At 45.5% G+C, this 23,833-nt stretch overlaps 1 protein-coding gene across 1 annotated transcript; it reads left to right on the top strand.

The window, feature by feature from the left end:
- The first annotated feature begins 6,133 nt into the window (after positions 1-6,133).
- Positions 6,134-13,373, top strand: LOC138118354 (uncharacterized). Its single transcript, XM_069029291.1, has 3 exons — positions 6,134-6,272; positions 8,471-8,569; positions 11,881-13,373. The coding sequence occupies exon 3, from the start codon at positions 11,889-11,891 to the stop codon at positions 13,371-13,373; it is 1,485 nt and encodes a 494-aa protein (XP_068885392.1). The 5' UTR covers positions 6,134-6,272; positions 8,471-8,569; positions 11,881-11,888.
- The last annotated feature ends 10,460 nt before the right edge of the window (positions 13,374-23,833 follow it).

Below are 23,833 nucleotides of genomic sequence, written 5' to 3'. Positions count from 1 at the left end.
TTCCGGGCCCTCCTGCCCTCCGGCACCATACGTCACTTCCGAGGGCTCCCCCCTCTTTTCTTCACCACTCCCCCTTTCGGGTGCAATATCACAAGTGGCCGGAGGGGGCGACTCTGAGGGAGCCCGTGGTGCAGTTAAGATTTCGGAGCCGCCATTAATCACTGAGCTATTCAACAATTCTATCACCACCTGGCAAGCAGGGATTAGCATAGCCGCCGCCTAATCACGTTTCGAAGCAAGATCGTAAAGTCTAGTTGCAATATCATCCCAAACTGATTTAGTAAGAAGAAGGTCAAAGTCAACAGCAGGGCAATTACGGAAAATCCAAAGCAATAAATCTTTCACTTCCCTGCTGGGAAGAGGCTCAGAATGTAACTTCAGCAAGGCATCTAACTTATTATAAACATCTCTTTCTTCTTTTGAAATATTCTCACCCATCTCTTAACCTCCCCAGTCCCTGCCTCCACTCAATGTTGAAGACAGTTTCCTACCGGCGTGCTATGGGAGAAATTGGCCCACAACCCTCCGTCAAGCTTCCTTTCAGCTTTAGCTTCCGCCAGATCACCCTTCGTTTCAGGGTTCAGCTAACTCACGTCGACCGGGGGAATCCTCTTCATCCTACTCTGACCTCTGCACCATAAATCCCGCCGCACACCAGGCACCACTTGTCCGTTTCTCGCACTTTCACGTGTCGGAGGAAAATAATTTTCAGGGATGGGGCTATGCAATTACACAAATTTATTGTTTAAAATAACAAACGCATCAGCCAAGGCGTGAGATTTTACAACACCTCCGAGTAATGGCGACTAGTCACAAGATTTAGGGTTATATTGTAATTTATAACTTTCTACTCCAATAGATACTTAAAACCACACTTTGTTTTAGATTGATGACCTATCACCTATGGCACTTCTCACTGCAATGCAGCTATGTCTTGACCAATAACTTCTTATGTCACGTACACACAGATGTCTCTCTTATACCATCTACATTCTTAACTTAAACTATATTAAATCACACTATTATATTTTAAAACCCTCCACCAGAACACCCAGTGTACAATTTTACTTATAATTATAGGAATACAAGTTTGTAATCCTTTTGCTTAAAGTCTATAAATCTCTGTCAATTAAGCCAGACCTAGTCTCTTCCAGGGCTGTAAATCAAAGCCTCCTTTAATTGCAGGAGTTTCTACTCCTTTGTCTCCCACACTTCATGACTTAACAAAGAAGAGCTTCGAGCCCTGGCGTTTACATAGCAGTGCAGAGGAGCGCTTTGGTATAATGCCTAAGTAGGAGAGAACAATATATTTCTCTGAGCTGTCCTAGCAGTCTGGGCAGTCTGCTCAAGTAGCAGCCAGAGTCTCTGAAACACACTATAGAAAATACTCCTTTCAACAGTACCAAGAATATATACCTGTAGTGGTTTGGTCCAAAATACTCATTACTGTTTATCTTCTGTGAGATAAGAATTAGGAGAAATGCATAGCAGGCACCAAACTTGAAAGAATATAAAGAAGTTTATTAACAGACCTAAAAGAGGGGGAAAAAAAATTATACCATACCTTCAGAACTCTCCTCCCTTCCCCCACCTTCCTCCCTTCTCCCACTGACAATGTAAAAAGACAACCCTTAAGATGTTCAGTCTGTTTACCACTTCCATAATAACCTTGTTCAGTCCATTTAGAAAGAGAAGTCTCTTCTTGCTCGTGCTAGGAAAACATTATTACAACGAGACAGCCGCCCACTTCCAAATATTGTTCAGTCCATTTAGGAAGAGGTCTCTCTGCTCACATGTGAGTCCCCTCCCCCGACTTGCAGCTTTTCCCACAACTGCTTTCGAGGGTCCACTCTTGAAGTTTTTGGGGTACAATTTTAAGGTTGAGCCATTCAGAAACAAGAACAGAGGCCCTTCTCCTTCCCTGGGAGCAAAGGGTCTTCCTCATCTTCATCGTTAGGACTATCTCTGGGAGCATCTCTAGGAACTGAGGTTTCTCCTTTCCCATTTGGAGCCAAAGTCCTCATCACTTCCATCTCTCCCTGTCCAAAGTCCTCATGAAATTACAGCTGCGTCAGCATCTGCCTATCTCAGCGCAGGTGCTTTTGCTTACGAGTTGAACACTCCACCCCCCATATCTTCATGAAATTACAACGGGATACTCTGATATATCATAGCTTCACAACAGACTTTCAGCTTTAAGCCTCTCCTCTTTCTCTTCCCTCAGGTTTTCAGCTCTTCACAGCAATAAAAGGGTTAGTCTCACCTCGGCCTTGCAGCTGTGTGGCTTATCGCTGTTGGTCATCTGACCTCTGCCAGACAGCGGTACCACTTTTGCTGAAATCTTGGCCGCAGTGGAGGAGGGGGCGTTCCAAGCCGCTCTGGCTGCCCACAGCCCTGCTGGGGGGGTCATCCTGGAGCCGTGGCCCAGCCTGGCCCGAGCAGGGCCTGGGCCAGGCCCACTGGGCCCCGCTCAGGCCCCGCAGCCACCTGTCCCAACACCAGAAATGAGAGAGAGCTTGGGAGAGGAGTTTGTCTATTCTTAAGTGTGTATCACAGAGGCGGTCACAACTTTAAGTGGCTTAAAAAATTGTCCATATTCAAACTGGCCATCTGATAGGTTCTGTCAGGTCATAGAGGAAGCTGTAAGAAGAACATCACTTCCGAGACTCAGCTTGCTAACCTATGACAATACCATTTATCAGTATTTCACCTTTCTTGAAAACTGGTTCCGGGATATTTAAAGCTTCATTTTCAGAATTTTAAATTATACTGTATGTAGGTGATCAGCACCTTTTGTTGGTGATAGAGGACATTTCTGAGCACTATCAGGGAACCTGAATAAAAGTTATCTATTACATCTAAGACACAAAATTGCTTTTCCTGTTCTATTGTTTATGCACATTTCTTTAGCTTCTGAAGCACAGACTTTGGTGCAAGTTGGTTTACTGAGAACTTGCCTTAAACATGTGGATAATTTTTGGGGTCTCCTCCCCCTGCCATGTAGCCCTGAGGGGAGGCACAGGGTTTCCATGCCCCTGGTCAGCCTCGTTCCCCATTGGTTGGTTTGTGTTTCCTGCACGGGCAAAGGACCTCGGGTCCTGACTGTAGCAGTTCCTCGGCAGAGCCCAGCCATGCGGCTGGGGAAATAAACATCTCTGAAACATCTATCAAGAATCCGTACATATATATTTCTTTTCCACGGGACTCCTGGTTTGATATAGGCGTGTTACACTATTCCCTGCTGCAACATAATGGTGGTAAATTGTGAGCAGAACGATCCCCGATCCCTAAGCGACTGATTTGTGTGAGTAAACCCTAGAAACTTTGGATTCCTCTTCTTCGTTTTGTTTTGCTATTCCATATCTAAACTATGGAGGAACCGTGGGAAGACTCTTGGCTTTCAGAGCCGCATATGGACATTTATCTTAAACTTAAAATGATTCTTGAACAACAATTTGTAAATTTTAGCTTGATTCAAGCTCAGAAAGAACTGAAACACTTCCTGGCATGGTTGTTTAAGAACTTTTTCTATGTTTCTTGGGATTTAATTCTTACCAAGGGCTTTTGGAAGACCGTTTGGACCCAGTTAATATTTGAGTCAAAATATATGCCGATGGAAGAATATTTTCGTGAATATTATTTAATTACCGAGACTATTGAGCAATGTCAGCTGTGTCCTGGTGAAGGGAAGCCTGACTCAGGGACTGTGCGATCCAGGCCACGTGCACCGAGCGCTCTGCGAGCAGCAGCGAGACGATTCCCATGTGCGGGCGGAGCCACGCGAGCCACAGTGTCGGTGGCGGAGCGGGGAGCGGCGGGAGCGGTGGGACCCGGCAGTGCCCGCCTGGCCCCGCGCAGCGCGTGGTGGAGCAAGCCCCATGAACACCCGAACGAGAGGGGCGGCGCGCAGGTGGCGGCTGGTGGCAGTGGAGCGGAGCCACACCCAGCTGAAACGCGCGCTGGAGCAGGGCACGGGGGGGCTCCGGGGCCCAGACAAGACGTGGGTGCAGCCCCTGGCAGTGGCAACGCAGCTGAGAGCAGAGGAGGCGACGCACGGAGAACGGAGCGGCGCGGCCCGGCCCGGCCTGGGCGGCCCCAAATGCGACCCTGGGAAAAGCGCGCCGGAACCAGCAGCCCTGACAATTCCAACACAGGAGCGACCGAAAGAGAGAGCAAAGACACAGCGAGACAGAAAACAGCAGCCACTCGGAAAAAGGAAAAGACCATAGTAGCTAAGATCTTAGGGACAGTGAAATGGTATAATGTTAAACAAAATTATGGTTTTATAACAAGATGTGACAACCAGCAAGACATATTCATGCATAGAACTGCTATTAAAAAGAATAACCCTGAAAAATGCATCCCAAGCTTGGGAGATGGAGAGGTGGTGGAATTCAAAATCATACAAGGTAGAAAAGGGTTACAAGCATCGCAGGTCACTGGGCCTGATGGTGTTCCTGTGAAAGGCAGTATATATGCTAAAAATCGTAGTCCTGTTAGACAATATCTCCATTGTAAACCCCCCCTACAGTCTCCCTTTCCTAATCCCACCTTTCCCTTTTACCCTATGTCCTATTACCCCCAGTGTATTCCTAATCTGTTTTTCACCCCATGGCTTCCTTATACAATTCCATTTCCCTACAATTCCTCTCAGATGCCGATGGGGGGATGAAAAGGGGGAGGGAAGAGATTGAACCCTCTCCTGCCTCAGTTTCCCCACAGGCATGTCCAGAGAGTTCTGTCTCCCTTCTGTCAGCCCTAAGATGTTCCAGAGAATCTGTTTGGACATTTAAAGACTCAGGAGGGTGGCTTGTTTTGTTTTGAAACTGTTCTTGTTATGTTAATCCAGTTGTCTTCATTCTCCTTTTATTAAAATAAAACGGGTGAAATGTCGGGGTCTCCTCCCCCCGCCATGTAGCCCTGAGGGGAGGCACAGGGTTTCCATGCCCCTGGTCAGCCTCGTTCCCCATTGGTTGGTTTGTGTTTCCTGCGCGGGCAAAGGACCTCAGGTCCTGACTGTAGCAGTTCCTCAGCAGAGCCCAGCCATGCGGCTGGGGAAATAAACATCTCTGAAACATCTATCAAGAATCCGTACATATATATTTCTTTTCCACGGGACTCCTGGTTTGATATAGGCGTGTTACACTATTCCCCGCTGCAACAGATAATTAAGACTATTTTGTGCAAGTTTGAGTTCCCCTATCTTTATGATGGTTATGATGAAAAATAAGGGATTATCCCAAAATTAATTTCCTGTTGCGATCTACTTGGCTAAGGCCAGAAAACCAAGATATGATAGACTTTTTCAGTCAATAAAAAAATCAGGTGATTAAAACTCATTTAAGAAAAAACAGAAACAAATTTGCAGGGTAGGAAACCAAAACATGGCTGTGGTTAGACAGTATAAAATTATGGCCTGGGGACCTTCCACCCTGAATCAACAATGCTATGTGTGGGAGTGTTCATGTTGGTTTAGTCCAGGCATCCCCCTAAGTTCTGTATGTTTGGTTTACCCCAGTTGGCGCCCTCCCTGTTTTATGTTAATTTTCCTATGTATCGGTTTTGTCTCCTCCCAGGGCCCTGTCCGTCACTCTGGCGCCCCTCCCAGGCTTCTAGAAAGTTCTAGCCAGGGGGCCAGGTGATTGGTCCTGGGATTGGAGCCCCTCCTTCACTTTGTTACTATTAGCTCTGGTTAATGTCTGTTACCCTGTTAGCCCTACCCTTCCCTTCCCTATTGGTTCCTTTGTAACCCCTCCCTTGACCGCCACCCACCCATAAAATCCCCTGCACAGCCCTGGCTCGGTGCCTTAGAGCTGGGCTCCCCTGGATGGTGAGGACCTCCGCCTGGAGGTACAATAAAACCTTCTGGACTTAACCCTGCTCTAAGCCTGCCTCCTTTCCTCCGCCGCCTGCTTCGGTCCCTGTGGTCCCCCGGAAGGATCCACGAGCCAGACCTCCGATCACTCCTAAACCGGAGGCTGGTCCCCGCAGCCTGCTGTGTCCAGAGCTGACCGGGCGTGGCTGGACCTACTCGTAGTGGACACAGAGGCAGCTTGGCGCCCAACGTGGGGCCCTCCGCTTCCGCCGGACCCCACGGGAGTGACCGATCGCTTCGGCGAGTGCGTCGTGGGACGTCAAGCTACCCCAGTAGTAGCACGCTCCGTTTTAGTGAGCCGCGCTCCTGGGGACGAGGACGGTAGCTCTGCCTGCGCCAGCGGAGTCGTCCTCGGCGGAGGAACCGGTTGTCCGGAGCTTGCCTGATCGCCGACTGGGTAAGTATTTTCCCCTGTGGGGAAATACTCGAAGCCGGTAAAGGCTTCTGAGGACCTGCACGGTCCCAGGCTCTCGAGGAGCCAGTTGTAGGCTGCGCAGCCCCGGAGCAAGTGCTTCCTTGCCTCCGGTTGGAATCGGCGTTCTAGGCTTGGTTACTTTTGCTCCAGACATTGTGCTGCTAGTAAAATGGGCGCTAAGCTCTCCGCAGCACAGAAGGAGGTATACTTCCAAGTTGTGGGACTCCTGGGGGGTGGGGGAAAAAATTTTTCTAAAGGGTGTTTGAAACAGTTTGTTCGGTGGTTGTTCTTGCACTTCCCTCGGTGCTCTCCAAATTCAGTTTTAAGCGTTTCCTTTTGGAACGCTGTGGGAACGAAATTGGCACAAACTGATTCGGCTAAAGAGAAAAACTTGGAGAAATTTTCTTTTTTGTATCTGCAAATTCGTTCAGCTTTAAATAAGAAAAGGGAGAGGGAAGGGCAATCAACCCCGAATTCCCCAGTTATTACCCCTAAACCGTCTCCCAAACCCGTGTCCCCTAAATCGGGCATCTTGAGGGGAGCAACCCGTGGTACGCAGGGTTGCTACCGACTCCCTGGCTCTCCTCGAGATTCCCGAAACCCCCGCCCGGACAGTCCTGGCCAGACTGCCCGGGGCTCCCGTTCCCCAGTTTCCCCAGTTCTTAAACCCCGAGTTCGTTTTAGTTTCGCAGAAGGTTTAGAAAATGGCCTCCTCGCCCAAGGAGGACAAGATGGCGGGTACCACATGGTGAGAACCCCCTCTTGCCCTCCTTCCCCTTCTTCTTCCCGAAACCCCTTTCTCCCAAGTTCCAACCCTTTTCGCCCTGACCCCTCCCACTCCCAAGTTGGGGCCACCCCTTCTACCCCTCCCACCTGTCACCGGTGCACGCCCCCATGTCCCGCCCCCAGAAGTTGTGCGTCCACATCCGGTTGCCACCCACTTCCTGCTTCCGGTTCCCACGCCTGCCCTTCCGGTTCCCACGGTGACTGGCCGGAAGGGGGAGGGCCTGAGGACCGGAACCCGGAACTGGATCCCATTCCCTCAGCCGCTCCGGTTTCTTTTCAGAGGTCCAGGAGAGGGGGAACTACCCATGTCAACTGGGAACCCCTCTCCCACCAAACAATAAAGGAGCTTTGTAAGGCACAGAAGGAATTTGGGAGAGAGAGCGAATATTTTCGTGGCCTGTTAAGGGCAAATCTCTCTGGAGCAGTAATGACGCCGTATGATTTGCGTCAACTTTTCTCGTGCCTGCTTTCCTCGGCGGAGTTTCTGCTTTGGAAAGCGGCATGGGAAAGGGAGCTCCGAAGGCTCCTTCCTGTGCTCCTGCAAAGTCCTGACACGGCCGTTGATGCCGACAATCAGGAGCTATCCATGGACCATCTGAGCGGCGAAGGGGATTGGGCCTTGGCGCCAAAGCAGGCTCACGGTCTGCCTTTGGAGGCCCTTCAACAAACCAAAGAAGCGGCCATCAAGGCATTCCTGGGCCTGCGGCCCGACGCGCCTGTGGAGTCCTACTCCCGAGTCCGACAATTGCCTACCGAGTCGTTCCTCAAGTTTGTCGAAAGGTTAACCCGAGCCGTAGAATTGCAGGTTAAGCAGCCGGCGGCCAGGGAGGAGGTCATAGCGGAGATGGCCATGGTAAATGCGAATCCGCAATGCAAGGCAGCCATCCTGAGTCTCCCCCTGGACCCCCCGCCGACCATCCAAGCCATGCTGGAGGTTTGTGCAGCTAAGGCGCCACACCTGCAACCTACGAGCTCGGAAAGACCGAGACCCAGAGGGACGGCCTCGGTGGGAGCGGCAACGAATTACTCCACCGCGGACCAGAGGAGGACCCCGGGCCCAAATAACAAGACACCGCCAACGGCAACCGGCCAGAGGAGAGCGTCGCAAGCGAAGAACACCTGCTTTCTATGCGACCAACCGGGACACTGGACGAGGGACTGCCCGCTCAAGCGGCAGTTCCAACAATTTAAGAAAGAACAAAGACCTGGGGGACAAGAAGGCCAAAGGCCTCAAAAAAACTGAATGGGGAGCGCGCGCCCGCCCCGCGTGAAGACAAAAAAGGGGCGGGACGCGAGGGGGAGGGGGAACTCAGACAGGAAAAAAATGACAGGACACGGCTACCGGACTTGACAAAACCACCTGATTTGACTTCCTTCTCTGACGGTTCTTTCAGGTTGCAGCTGTTGGCACCGCTACACCTGAGAGATACCGAGTGGCATACCGCACCGGTGAGCACTGGTGAGCTGAGGACAGAAGATCAGAGCCCCAGCAGGTATGTCATAGTCGGAGATGTTTCCTGCACACCGCAAGAGATCGAGGTCGCTCCGGGACTGTTAACATCTAGTCCCGAAGGGCCCGTTCTCTGGCTGCGCTGTGTCCATCCACCCCTATTTCTGTCCAGGGGGCAGACTGTCGCCCAGGCTTTCCCTGCAGAAGGGCCACACCCAACGGTGTGTGCAACACACCTTATAGGGAAAGAGAAGCCTCGGGTGGACTGCAAAATTAATAGGGGGGAGGAAGTCCTGCACATCAGGGGGCTTCTGGACACAGGGGCAGATGTGACGATCATTCCCACCCGGGAATGGCCGGCACATTGGGAGTTGCAAAACGTGCCAGAACACGTGCAAGGTGTCGGGGGCATTCAATTAGCGAAACAATCGAAGAGCATCGTGCAAATTAAGGGACCGAGCGGACAATTGGCCAATGTTCGTCCGTTCATACTAGATTACAAGGAACCCCTCTTGGGGAGAGACCTCATGCAACAGTGGGGGGTCTCAATTGACCTACCAGACCACCCACAAAATTTTGAGGTGGCGGTCACTGAGAAGCGCCCTACCCAAAAACTGAATTGGAAAACAGACCAGCCTGTTTGGGTAGAGCAGTGGCCGCTCTATGGAGAAAAATTAAAGGCGCTTGAAAAGCTCGTGGAGGAGCAGTTACAAAAGGGGAATATCGTAGAATCCAACAGCCCCTGGAATTCCCCTGTCTTTGTCATTAAAAAACCTAACAAAGACAAGTGGCGGCTCCTCCAAGACCTTCGCCAAATTAACGATGTGATTGAGGACATGGGCTCTCTCCAACCAGGGATGCCGTCCCCGACGATGCTCCCCCAAAATTGGAATTTGGCTGTAATAGACATCAAGGATTGCTTTTTTCAAATTCCCCTACACCCTGACGATGCCCCGCGTTTTGCCTTCTCGATTCCCGTTATCAATCGAGAAGCCCCAAGGAAGAGATATCATTGGAAGGTGTTGCCACAGGGCATGAAGAACAGCCCAACCATCTGCCAGTGGTACGTCTCTTCCTTGCTTGCCCCAGTACGCGCAGCAGCAAAGGGGGCCATCATCTTCCATTCTATGGATGATGTCCTCGTGTGTGCCCCCGACAATGACATGCTTGCCAATGTGCTTGACCTGACAACTCGTGCGTTGGTTGCTGCGGGGTTTGAGCTCCAAGAGGAGAAAATTCAAAGGATGCCACCCTGGAAGTACCTGGGCCTAGAGATCACCAAGCGGACCATTGTGCCGCAAAAATTGGCCATCAAAACTGATATTAAGACTTTGGCAGATGTCCACCAGCTGTGTGGGTCTTTGAACTGGGTAAGGCCGTGGCTGGGTCTGTCCACCGAAGACCTAGCCCCCCTTTTTGATTTGTTGAAAGGGGGAGAGGAGCTTAGTTCTCCCCGGACGCTTACCCCAGAGGCTCAGACAGCTCTTGAGAAGGTGCAACAGTTAATGTCCACCAGGCAGGCAAGCAGATATAGGCCTGACTTGCCGTTTAAGTTTATCATCCTGGGGAATCTGCCACACCTCCATGGGGTTATCTTCCAATGGGAAGATAATGGGAAGAAGAGCAGAAAGGACCAGGACTGGAGAGATCCCCTCTTAATCATAGAGTGGGTATTTCTCAGTCACCATCGGTCCAAAAGGATGACGCAGCCACAAGAGCTGATGGCTGAACTGATCCGGAAAGCTAGGGTCCGGATCAGGGAACTGTCGGGATGTGATTTTGACTGCATCCACGTACCAATTCGGACTAAAACGGGCCAAATTACCAAGGCAATGTTGGAGAGCTTGCTTCAGGAATGTGAAGCATTGCAATTCGCTCTGGAGGGCTACACAGGCCAAATTTCCTTACATAGGCCAGCCCACAAAATTTTCAATTCGGAAATGCAATTTGAGTTGAATACCAAAAGTGTTCGGAGTAAGGAGCCTTTAAAGGCCCTGACAGTTTTCACGGACGCGTCCGGGGCGTCCCACAAGTCAGTGGTGACTTGGAAAGACCCCCAAACTCAGCGGTGGGAGGCAGACATTAAAGAGGTGGATGGGTCGCCTCAGGTAGCTGAGTTGGACGCAGTCGTCAGGGCTTTCGAAAGATTCCCCGAACCTCTAAATTTAGTAACTGATTCGGCATACGTTGCAGGAGTAGTCTCCAGAGCTGAGCACGCCGTGTTGCGTGAGGTCTCCAACATGGCCTTGTTCGAGTTGCTCTCAAAACTGATAACATTAGTCTCCCACCGAGAGCAACCCTTTTACGTGATGCATGTCAGATCACATACAGACCTGCCCGGGTTCATTGCAGAGGGCAACAGGAAGGCAGATGCCCTCGCTGCGCCAGCTGCAATGGCCCCAATTCCCAATGTGTTTGAGCAGGCCAAAATCAGCCATCGGCAGTTTCACCAGAACGCTCCTGCCCTGGTTCGGCAATTCAATCTAAAGCATGACCAGGCCAGGGCGATCGTGGCTGCGTGTCCTGAATGTCATCAGTTGGCTCTTCCCGCCATCAGTGCCGGCGCGAACCCCCGTGGGTTAAACAGCTGTGAAGTGTGGCAGATGGACGTGACACATGTCGCTTCATTCGGCAGAATGAAGTACGTACATGTGTCAGTTGACACCTTCTCGGGCGCAGTCTTCGCCTCTGCCCACACTGGGGAAAGGGCTAGCGATGTCCAAAAGCACTTAGTGCAGGCATTCGCTACCCTGGGCATCCCCAAAGTCATTAAAACAGATAATGGCCCAGCGTATACGTCCAGGGAGTTCAGGAGCTTCCTGCAGCAATGGGGAATAGAACATAAGACCGGCATCCCCTATTCCCCGACAGGCCAAGCCATTGTGGAAAGGGCCCATCAGAACATCAAAAGGATGCTCCAGCGCCAGTGCTCCTCCAAGGGGCTGCAGTCACCGGCAGTCAGGCTCTCAAGGGCGTTGTTCACACTGAATTTTCTCAACTGCGCCTTTGAGAACCTGAACCCCCCGATTGTGCGGCACTTCGGGCGGTCCCAGCAGCTGCAGCCAAGAGAAAGGCCTCCGGTGTTGGTTAGGGACCCGGAGACCAGGGAGATACAGGGGCCCTATGAGTTGGTTACCTGGGGGAAAGGGTACGCGTGCGTATCCACCCCCGAGGGCCCTAGGTGGATTCCATCAAGGTGGGTGAAGCCATGTGTCTCCCAAGCCGTCAGGAAGGACAGTCCAATACCCCCTAAGACCGGGGTCGGTTAGCTGTGTCCCTCTCTGAGCCCCGAGCCCCAGTTACCCCAGTTGTAGGATTCCCAATTTTAATATTTCTGTTGTGAGTCTGTTTCAGTTCGGAAGATGTCGGAGATGGATCCCGTATCCCGTGCCCGAACAGTCGCCAAAGTCCTGCAGTTCGTCGTCATCCTGCAGATTCTCCCATGGCCTGCATCTGCGTGGATTGTTCCCCAGCCGGCAGCAAATGTCTGGTCAGTACTAGCGCGTACCATGGGTCAGGACCATATCTGCCTGTCTACCGCTGCGGCCCAGAACCCCATGGCTACGTGTCTGGTGGGGATCCCTCTCGAGCAAGAGGAGTTCAGCTCCTTTTCCAAACTGCTCGAGCCCACGCAGGCTCCAACAACTCCGTCCCGGAATAAGCCACCTGTCGGCCCGCTCTATCCTCGGGTACCCTCTCGGAGACGCCCCATAAAACCATTTAGTTGGAATCGTAGGGGGAAGCGGGAAACTGACAACCCCCTCGAGAGATGGCTGCCCCGGCTCTCCAGGGCCAGTAGCGAGCCCCAGGAATTAGACCTCCTGGGGTCATATCCGGCTCGCTACTGCGTCCAGTTTCAGTTCGGGTTGTCCCCGGACCAGGAGGCGTTTAAGATCATTGCCCCAAACCGCCGGGAGTACAACGCAGCCAAGTGGTGCCTGGGCGTCAGTAAAGTGACAACAGAAAATCCACATCGGTCACACCCGAGAAGGTTACCCCGGGGATTGTTTCTCATCTGCGGCGACAGGGCGTGGGCAGGCATCCCCTCTCGCCTCTTAGGAGGCCCATGTACAATTGGCCGTTTGACGCTGCTTACACCCAACCAAACTCTAGTCAACCATTGGGAAATCAAAAGAAATCAAACAAATCAAACTCTCGAATTGGTACTCAAAAAGCGTGAATTGGCCGAACTGGACCAGGAGTGTGATTTTGAAGTCATCCACTGGTCCAGACCAAAAGGGGTTGCGATCACCGTACTTTTACCATGGGTGGCCGCAGCCAAAGCATTAGGGGAATTAGGCCATTTGGAATGTTGGGTCGCCAAGCATGCCAATCTTACATCAAACGCCCTGAGCGACCTCCTAAAAGACGAGGAACTGACCAGACAGGCCACCCTACAAAATAGGGCGGCCATCGATTTCCTTCTTCTCCTCCACGACCACCGGTGTGAGGAGTTCGAAGGGCTATGCTGCCTCAACTTGTCATCAAGGGCGGAGAACATCCACAAAACCATCGACCGAATGCAGGCCATGGTAAAGCAGATTCAGCACGAGACTGGCGACTGGCTTAGTAACATCTTTAACGGATGGGGATTATCCGGCTGGACCGGATCCATCCTCCGAACTGGACTATTTTTGTTTGTTATTTTATTGGTTGCTATAATTATGTTTGGACTAACGAAAGGACTGATAACGAGCGCGATTAGGAGTGCATCCTCCCCCGAAGTGAACCAAGCGGAGCTCCCAGAGGACTATGAACTGGATGCAATGGCTCCCGAAATGGCATGGTTTGGGGACCTTTACCCCGATTCGGAGCATTGTCCCCAACCCGGGTTTATATCATCTTAAAAAACTAAAAAGGGGGAGATGTGGGAGTGTTCATGTTGGTTTAGTCCGGGCATCCCCCTAAGTTCTGTATGTTTGGTTTACCCCAGTTGGCGCCCTCCCTGTTTTATGTTAATTTCCCTATGTATCGGTTTTGTCTCCTCCCAGGGCCCTGTCCGTCACTCTGGCGCCCCTCCCAGGCTTCTAGAAAGTTCTAGCCAGGGGGCCAGGTGATTGGTCCTGGGATTGGAGCCCCTCCTTCACTTTGTTACTATTAGCTCTGGTTAATGTCGGTTACCCTGTTAGCCCTACCCTTCCCTTCCCTATTGGTTCCTTTGTAACCCCTCCCTTGACCGCCACCCACCCATAAAATCCCCTGCACAGCCCTGGCTCGGTGCCTTAGAGCTGGGCTCCCCTGGATGGTGAGGACCTCCGCCTGGAGGTACAATAAAACCTTCTGGACTTAACCCTGCTCTAAGCCTGCCTCCTTTCCTCCGCCGCCTGCTTCGGTCCCTGTGGTCCCCCGGAAGGATCCACGAGCCAGACCTCCGATCACTCCTAAACCGGAGGCTGGTCCCCGCAGCCTGCTGTGTCCAGAGCTGACCGGGCGTGGCTGGACCTACTCGTAGTGGACACAGAGGCAGCTATGGTCACATGATGCAAAGCCCCAGTCTGGTGTGAAAGTGTTCTGCTCATTCAGATTTATTTAGGAATTGTGATGGGTTTATTTCATAGTGGCTAGCAATGCCAAACTTTCTATTCTCTGCCATTAGCATAAACTCTCCATTGAGTATTCTCTTCAGCTTTATAGAAATGGCTCTAAATTTCCATCAATTTTTAGAGAATAATGCATTTTTATGTTTCTTAAGCTCTTTGGATAGAACTGTATGTTAGGAATACAATTATCTATAAAATGTTACAGGTTCAGCCTCTAAGCTATATAACATTCTGTTAAATTCCTTAAAGCCAAGGAATTTCTTACAGGCTCAGTGGAATGACTTCTTAATTAAAGCTCTATAAAAAGTAACAGAATATGGCATAGCAGCTTTAGAGGAAAAAACTTCTCCAGGTTTGCTTCATATGAGAGTTTTGTGCTCTTAAACTTCTTTGGCTGTAATTAATTTTTTGTTTCAATTTTAGGAAAAATAAACAAGAAAAATAAACAAAACACCAAAATACCTGTTATAACAATAAATTATCTCCACATACCTGATATGGAGATGAAGTTCCCATTCAGTATATAAATAGTGTGCAGCTTTCTATAATGCCTGCTTAAGTCACGTTGATATAATCCTATTTGTTTCACTGGACCCTGTAGTTGCATTCAATTATGGTGCAATGCCAGTGAAATGGACTCTAGGGGTTAATTCGGACAAAATAATTTGATCTTAAAGAGATTTCTAGAGAACAGCATTTCACCTTCACTATCTGCCTTGGAAAAGAGTGCTTGAGTTTTAAATGACACTTTGAAATTGGTCATTTTGCTCATCCCCTTATTATCTAAGTAATTGCTGTATATGATAAACTGGTTGATAGTCACTGGGTTTAATATAGGTGACACTTCATGAGACTGAAGAACTTGCATGTTATTTAAATATAGAAAGCTTCTTTCTATATTTCTCTTTCTTTAGGGTAGTTTTTAATGTTTATCTGAAGTGTTATTTCAGGGGTGAGTGATTTCTCCTTCTAACTTGCTTTGATGCCTACATTTATATTATGTTTGTTACTGAGCAGTCACATCTCTGACTGTGAAGGCTTTGTTGTCAAAAACTTGCTGTTCTGAGAGAAATCCAATTTGTCCCCATTATAGATGAAGGCACAGCCAAACAGGAATTTGGTTTTCTGTTTGCATACGCTGGGTGGGTACGGAAGTGAAAAAGTCTGAAGGAAATTGTAAGGACTTAGCTGCAAGCGTGACAGAACTTTTTCCAGTGTGTGTGTAGCCTCTGTTTCCTGAACTGATAGGGATGAGCATCCCTGTGGTTTTCATCATCATTTGACTCCTACAGTACCCCCAATCTGTAAGACTGAGAAAATGAACACATGAAACAATGGTCTTGTATCTGACCTGAACTGAATCACTGATCCCTGTTGCTGTTGTCCACAGGGACGGCGTGAAGAACGACACAGAATCCAAATCCAGGATAAAATGGGATTATTTAATTAATTACAAACTCATTTATATAACTTGATTCAGAAGAATGGCTAAGGCTATTGGTCGCTTGACCATCCACCTCTCAGAGTGATTGGCTGAATGCTACGACACCCATTTCAAAATATTATTCTCAGTGAACCAAAACAATATCCACAGTATTTCCGCAACAACCTGCAAGTGCAGAGTAGTTTACAAAACAGCAAACCGTTTCTCAGCTAGTTTGCGTGAGAACAGAGACTTTCACAGAGGCTGTAAAAAACTGGAAAAATTTCTCTGCCAGCCTTTCTCAGCATCCATAGATCCCTGCTTATCTCAAGAATGGATTTTATAGATGTTATTTGTTTGATTTTAAGCAATTGTAAAAGCAGGAAAACAAGTAACTGAGAAGTGTTGAAAGACAGTCAAACATATTCTAATGGTTTTCCGAATGTTGTAATACAGCTTTTGTAGATCTCAGAGCTTTAAATGTGTAGGTCTAAAAGCAAAAATTAATATTCTTCTTTGCCCTTATTAACCTTAGTGACTAGCAGCAAAATTTACTGAGGTAATTTGAGAGTGTTGACATCTCAATTTCAGGTAGTCAGTGTGAATTCCAGTTTTTCAGAGTTAATTTTTGAGTAACACTTTCAAAGCATTTAAAAACAAGTATATTTGGTAATGATGTTTTTCTTTCTTAATTAGTGGAGTTCAAAATCTCTGTAGTTCATCCCTTCAAATTCCCAGGCTAACTAACATGTTCATTGCCATGTAATTGAGCTGGGGCTTGAAAGAAAAGGCAAAAGCAGTGAATTGTGCTCCTCTGAGAGACATCCTTCCAAATGATATTGTGCTTAGAGTCACATCTTGATGCTGAAACCTACTCCAAAAAGTTCGAATCCAAGTGTTTCAAATCTCAGATTTTCACTAGACTTTGTTTTCTTTCATGGAGTATCTCCCCTGATTGTAGAATCCCCCACACATAAAACAGTTACTGCTTTTTAAATGCCACTGATTCAGGAACCATGTGCATAGGACACATTTTATCATACATCCACATATGAATTGTACATATAGTCTGCCAGGACTATTCCTCTAACCTGTTCTTGCTGACTTTCATTGCATCTCTGCTTCTTCCACACACTTTTTTTCACTCAGTCTCTGATAAGGTCCATGTTTTAAAAGCTATTAAGAGTTTTTTCTTACATTTGCCAAGTCTCCAAAGAGGTCATTATTATAAGAGGAGACAAGAACCTGGACTGTTGGACTCTTTCCAAAACTGCTTTACTTGAACAAGTCATTTGTTCACTTTTCAGCTTCCTCTAAAATGAGCATAACATTTGTTAACATTGCAGAGAATGTCAGAAGAATTTTATAAGCTCTATATAAGAAAGAGTTTCTACAAAGAAACTCACAGTACATAGAAATTGTATCTGAATGCTAGAAACTGCCTTCTGTCCAGATTTTAGCACAATATGATTCTTTGATTAATCTATTGCAATGCAATTTTTTGGATGGAATAGAGATATTTGAATGGAAATGCTTTTAGAAAGATGAGAGTACCTTTGCTGCCACCAATTACCCGTTAAAGGGGGAAAACCAGTAACAAAGGCAAACCCAGAAGTCAGTGGATAATTTACTCTTATTCTGATTAGTTTGTGAAAGATACTTTTGGTTTGGGGTTGGATTTTTTTTTTTTTTAATTTTAGATGGGTTTGTTGGGTTTTGGGTTTGCGGGGTTTTTCATAAAAATGTGAACACTCTAATTTCTTCAACACTGTTTTAAAAGTATTGGATGGAAATTCACTTGCCCTTTGCTCCTTCAGGCACAAATTGTGTCTTGTCAAACCAGACATTTGCAGAGAGTCTTGGAGAATTGTTTCTCTGGCCAAGTTACTCTTCGTGGTTTGCTATGTTTGCAGAATGAAAAGATTATATTTGACAGCATTGGCAAGTCTGTTACAGGGATGATGAATTCTCCTCACCAATGATCAGTGTAAATTGATGTAAATCAACTCTTGAAGGAGGCAGGGCAGTTAATTTCAGGAAGAGCAAAGTCAAATGAAGCCAAATAATTAATCTTTATTTATGCAATGACTTTAATTGGCTTATTGGCAAAAGACTGTATTTGTAGTTATCACAGCTGCTGTTAAAAAAAAGAAAAAAAGCTGGCTTTTGTGCTTATAAGAGCTCATTAAAATCAGAAAAATTAAGCAGAAACCTATAATGTCCCTTTAGAGAGTTTCCAAATTGCAGGAAGATTTAGAGCTGGGCTTTGCCAGGACAACTTGATAGGATATTTTCAGAATTTTTAAGCTTAAATATTATATTAGTAGCTGTATTCAACTTTAAGTGTATCTGAAAGTAAACTGTCTTTAACAAAGCACTGTTTTGAAAATTCAGACCCTTCTGTTCCTGCTCTTTCACCTGTGGTGTGGCTGTGGCTTTCTCTAGGAAGTTCAGTTTTATTCTGACATCACATTCCTGGTAGTTCTCTAGAATCTGTACGTAGCTTGTTAATACACTCAGTCTATGACTGTGGTATACACAGTAGCACCCCAGTTTTGGGTGGTAGTTGCAGTCTGATCTGGATCCCTGATGGACCCACAAATATGGTCTATATTCATGTCTGTGATGGTGTTGGGGTTTTCCTCCTATATTATTCTGTGGAAGTCCAATGAAATGATAGCCCACACTTCTCAGATTCTGCAGTGAGCTAAATTTGTAGGCCATGCTTAAAGTTCTATCATGAGTTTATACCAAAACAAGTTTTATTACCAGAATATTGTTCTTTCTGTATATCAGAGATATGAAGCTTTATGCTTCATGGGTTTAGACTTCTGAAATGGGATTAACTTTTTAATAATTTCGTCCTTGATTTCCTTTTTCTTTTTAGAAACTGTAGTTCATTACATTTGTCTTAAATTGCTTCCTGCATTAGTGCATTTCAATCTACCACTGATGTTGGATATTAAAATTAAAAATCTGCCCGCTTTCAACTATAATCAAAAATAGGTATCTTTCTAAGGTTTGGGCAATGTATAGAGCAGGTAACTAACTACATTTAACATTTTTAAGTTCTTTTAGGTTATGTTTTGGAAGGGGTTATACTTTCAGTGTGCATGGGAACAAGCAAATTAAATTACTCATAATTCATAATAAATCAATGTCTTGGGGTGACTTTATGATATGTATCCCATATCGCTGCCCTATGCCCAGAAATTTGTGCCTTTCTATGCCTCTAAACTGAGCCTGAGAGGGGGAAGGAAAAACTGAGCAAAACTTCTTCAAAGCAGTTTGCAGCTTGTTCAAGGTCACACAGAGATAACAGCTTTTTTTTTTTTCCCCAGCTGCGGCAGGGGAGGGAGGAAGCACCCGGCTTGCTGCTCCCTGAGTCAGTTTTCTGGCCAGTTGTTCAGTTTCTTTTTCTCCAGAGAGAGACTGAGAGTTGAATTTTTTTCCCTTCCCTGGAATTTCGGATTTTCTCCCTTTTCCATTGGACTGCTTCAATATTAGAACACATCAGGAGGACTTTCCACCAAGCGCAGAGGGCCTGGCCCTGGACCAAGCCCCAGCTCTGAGAAGACCAAAGGGAGGACTCTAACACTTTCACAGGTTTTTTCTCCACAGCGAAAGATTTTATTATTTAGCATTATTTTCCTTTTCCCGTGTGTTTGTTAAATAAATAGTTTTATCTCTTTCCTTTGAGGAAAATTTATTTTCCCCGAACCTGGTGGGGGAGGGGTGGTAACCTGCCTTCTCTCAGAGGATATATTTCTAAATTTGGCCAAACCGGTACAACCTGCTCTAGCTTACTCAGTGTTATAAAAAAACCAACAACTCTTGAAATTACCATAAAAAAGTAATTTATTTAACAAAGATTTAATCAGGAACAGTACAAAAATAAAATTGTAAAATAAAATTAGAAAAATCCCGGGCACCAGGATCAAGAGCTCTTTGACCAAACCAGCCAGGAGCCTCAGAGCAAGAACTCAATCAAAGCTGTGGTGGCTTTAGCTAGCCTAAAACCCAAGTTAATTAATTATGCCTCTAAAGAGGTATGAGGACTGACAGCCACAGCTTTGGGTCTCTTCCAAGGCTAGTCCTAGGAGAGACAAGACCAAAAGACAAGACAAAACAAGTCAAGAAGGTGCTAAAGAGGTTTTTTTAAGCTTGGGTAGAAGCCTTTTAAACTCTCTGGTCCCTCCCAGACACACCCACAGTACACCCATAGTCCGGCCTTCCTGGCCTCAGGTAATTGGATAAAAAATCATGACATCACTTCTTTCATCCAGTGGCTCGCTTGCTGCTAAGGCCTGTTGAAGGAGTGAGGTAAGCTGTTCTGTTGGCAGGAAAAGTTCCTCATTGAAATGCATGGTTGCCATGGTTGCAGGTTACTGACTGTCAGAGGGAGACTCAGTTGCCTTTAATATGTTGACTTATGGGCTGCTGAGGGTCCTGGAGGGAGAGTCTTAAAAATTATTACTAACACACACAACTCAACTTTTTAAACAGGGAACCTTTCAATTCAATATAAGTATTAACAACTGCAACTCCTCAACTTTTTGTAAAACACCAAATAACTTTCAAAAAGGGTGTAAACAACAAATGTGTAGTGGTAAACAGAAGGGGGTCACTTATGGATTAACAATAAGCCTTAACAGAGTAACAGTTTAAATAATTAACTCATGCAAAAGCCAAACTAGCAACTTCATAAATGAGACTCAGTATTTCTGCTACGGATTTGTTTATGTGCTCAAAATATCCAAATCAAACCTTTGTTCATAGCTCACCTTTCCCCACCAATGATGATGAGTAGAGTGATGTTGCGTCTTATCCTGCTTGCTTGAGTTCTCTATATTTAATTTGCAAAACACTGCCAAGGGAAGCTAAAGACTGTTTAGAGGACTGGGGTAGGTCTATTTGTTTCCATCTACTAATTTGTTCTGTCCTGTTTGTTTTCTTTATTTTTCCTCTATATTTGGCAGGGAGCAGACATGAATTTGACTGTGTTCTGTTGAATGGCCACCACTGCCTCAAGCTGTTTCAGTCACTCACCTTGCCAAAACACTTTTTCTTTCCAGTTTTTTCTCTTTGAAAAAGGGAGGGGGTTTGGGGCAGAGATTGTCACCTGAGACTTACTTTGGGACTAACTGGGTTGGTATCACAAGGTGAAATAGTTTTATCATCCTGACGTGGGACAGAATTTCTTGAGAAATTAATAAACAAAAAATCCTGCAAACATATGTTGTCTCAACCAAAATGGTTTTGGATTCTATTAATGCATATCAGCAGTAATAGGAAAAGCATAGTTTCATCAGCATATCTTTAAAGTTAAATTGAAAAGTGTTGCTTGAAACAGAAACTTATTTAAATTAGATCCATATCCTAATATGCCATCTTTAGTTTTGATTTAGTAATTGTACTATGCTTAGAAATTTATTACAACTGATTTTACTTTGCTGCCTGTTTCTATATAAAGAGTTCTCAAAAGTTTAAAAAAAATCAGAAAATACCACATCTACGCATAGTAGCTGGAATCCTTCCGTATATTGGTAACTTTATAACAATAAGTATATAATTAACTATTAACTTTACCACCTGTCAATGTCTTGCACTTGTTTTAAAATCTTCTGTTTAAATATTATCATCTTGCTCCATAGACCTCAAAATCCTGGTTTCCAGGGGCAGATCAATTGTTTCATACAGGTTAAGATTTAGGAGGTTTACAAATGCAATAAAAAAATTACAGTTATTTGAAACTATAAAATAATATATTTTATACTACAGAGTTCCTCAATCGTATTTCCCCACCCTGTGCTGCAAAGGGAGAGCTCTGTCCAAAGCATGTCTGCTATGACCCCATGAGAGCCTCATTCCTCCTGCTGTGTATTTTTTAATATGCTGTCTGATGTGGAAGACAGTTTAATGAGAATTTTGATCATTAATTCAAATTTAACTGCTGAAAATGAACAGTTGGTAATTAAGTGAATGGGATGTGATGAATAATTTGTTGATGTAACAAATAGCCAAAATGCAGTTAATTTTTTTAAGTAAATATTTGAATTGTTTGAGAAAATGTTTTGTAATACAAGCAACAAGACTTCGCTCTACTATTTTTAATTGCAATCTCAGCTTACTCGAGAATGACTTGCAGTGTTCCTAAGAAGGCAGGCTTCAAGGTGAGACTTAATCAAAAGGTAGATTAAGTCTATCATTATATTTTTGGCTATGGAGATAAAAACAGCCTATTACCACAGGCCTGGTTCCTAGGGTATATCACCACGTCCCGCAGCCCTAGGGAGGAGGAGGAGAAGATCCAGCAGGCAGGAATTGTGCAGCAAGATTGATTGATTTAATCATTTTACAAACTCTTTTATTGACTTTTTCTTCATAGTCAAATTGGACAAAAGTTCAGCCACCCCTTGGGGGTGATTGGCTAAAATCCTAAAACATCCATTGTCAAAATATTTTTCTACTATACCATAAACAAGACTTTCCAAGGTTGCAGGTGGCTGGGTTGTTTACATTCCCTGCTACCTCTTCTGTGAGAGAGAAAAGTCTCTCACGGACTTAGAAAATAGCAAGAAAATCCTTGCTAGCAGCATTTTTGTATCTACAACAGCCAACTTTTTTCATCTCAATCACTATATAGTTGCTCTCAAATCTACAGTTTATTCCCTATGCACAGCATGGATTTGCAAGTCATTAAGAGAATTCACTCTTTCCTTGAAACATACCATAATGGATTTATTTAAAAGTTTAATCATGTTCCCTTTTTTATCACAGTTTCCATAATTTTATCTTATACAGGAAAAAAAAAGCATTAATGAAGTCGTGATTCCTAACAGAGAGAGGAAACTTTTTAAGAGAATGCAAAATAGGATCAGGGATCTAGACAATAAGAACCCTGTGTGATAGCAGGGACTTCAAAACAGAGCATGGACTTTCTGATAGTAGCATGCATTTTTCATCTATAAGCTCAAGAAGAAAACTGTCTGGTGGCAAAGCATTTTTGGTTCATAATGAAAGTGGAGGGGTTTTCACTTGCATCTCTTGTAGAAGAAACAATTCAGAAATGAAATGGATAAATGCTGAAGAAAAATGCCTTAATTAACAGACTTGTTTGTTGTGTTTCATGGAGTGTAAATTATCCATTGTTCTCTATTTTTATTGCTGTTACTGCTCAGGAATCCACCACATTATGGGTTTTTTTCTTGTTAATTTATTAGACTAAAAAAAGGTTTACTGGAGCTAATTGTTTTAATTAAAAGAGTGATTCTGTTAAAAACTGGGCCTATAAAATTAGAGCAATTGCAAACCAGAATGGACAAATAATTCCCTCAGTCTGACCATCTACCTCTCTGCAGAAGTCAAAGCCACATAAAGCACTGCACGGTCCAGTATTTCAACCTGCCCCAAACCTCTGGGTCCCTAAAATGTGTTCTGTTTGAAACTGCAAACCATACCAGAAATGTGTGTTACATCTGGTGCTAAACCACCCAGGGCTTGAGTGGGCATGTGGGGCCACACTGCACTAATCCTTTAACTTCAGAATCTGGGAGCATTAGTTATCTGGAGAAGAGGCAAGACCATGGTATGAATAGACAGAATTTACAGATATCATCTCCGGCCCCAGAAGACAAAAATTGTGTTCAGAAGAAACCCTACAGCAGCAAGTAGACTAAAAAAATGCTTTGAAATAGAAATACAAACTTAAAGTAAGAAGAGATTTCTTATGCTATTCTACTTCTTTATAGCGAGCAAACTTTTTCAGAAAGATGATTGATAACTCGTATACATAATAGATCACTCAAATCGAGCTCATTGTTCAGGCACAAATGTCAAAGATCTTTGATAAGGGAGAGTTGTGATTTTGTTCTTTGATAAGAGAGATTTGTGCTAAAAGTAAACCACTCATATGAATATTTTCAGGCTGTTGTCCTACAGCTGATTTGGACTTTGCTGTGAGTTCTCTTCTATGAAGAAATTGGCAGCTGCTTTTTGCCATCAAAAGATACAGTTTTAAAAATCAAAAATACATATTGCCGTTTTGATTTTTCAAACCAGGCTGAAAGAAACTTCTAAGTTCAGTGTATATCAGCTTTTCCTTTGTTTTTACCCTAGGGTATCCCAATGCACTTTGGTTGTGGAGACTGTATGTACATCTGGTTCTATTCAACAGTTCTGTGTGGCACCTTTTGTATTCAGTGTATCCCTAATCACTCAGAGCTTTCTGAATCTGGGGCTGAATCCAAACCTCTGCCATTGCCAGTGCTTATGGTCACTGTCCCTATCAAGAAAGGAAAAGGACTCCAATAAATTCCACTTCCTGTGGGCATTTTTGACTTAG

Source organism: Aphelocoma coerulescens, chromosome 13 (genome assembly GCF_041296385.1).
Source record: "Aphelocoma coerulescens isolate FSJ_1873_10779 chromosome 13, UR_Acoe_1.0, whole genome shotgun sequence".
Lineage (NCBI taxonomy): Eukaryota > Metazoa > Chordata > Aves > Passeriformes > Corvidae > Aphelocoma > Aphelocoma coerulescens.
Note: the sequence above shows the minus strand (reverse complement) of the source record. Positions and strands in the feature narration are given on the sequence as shown.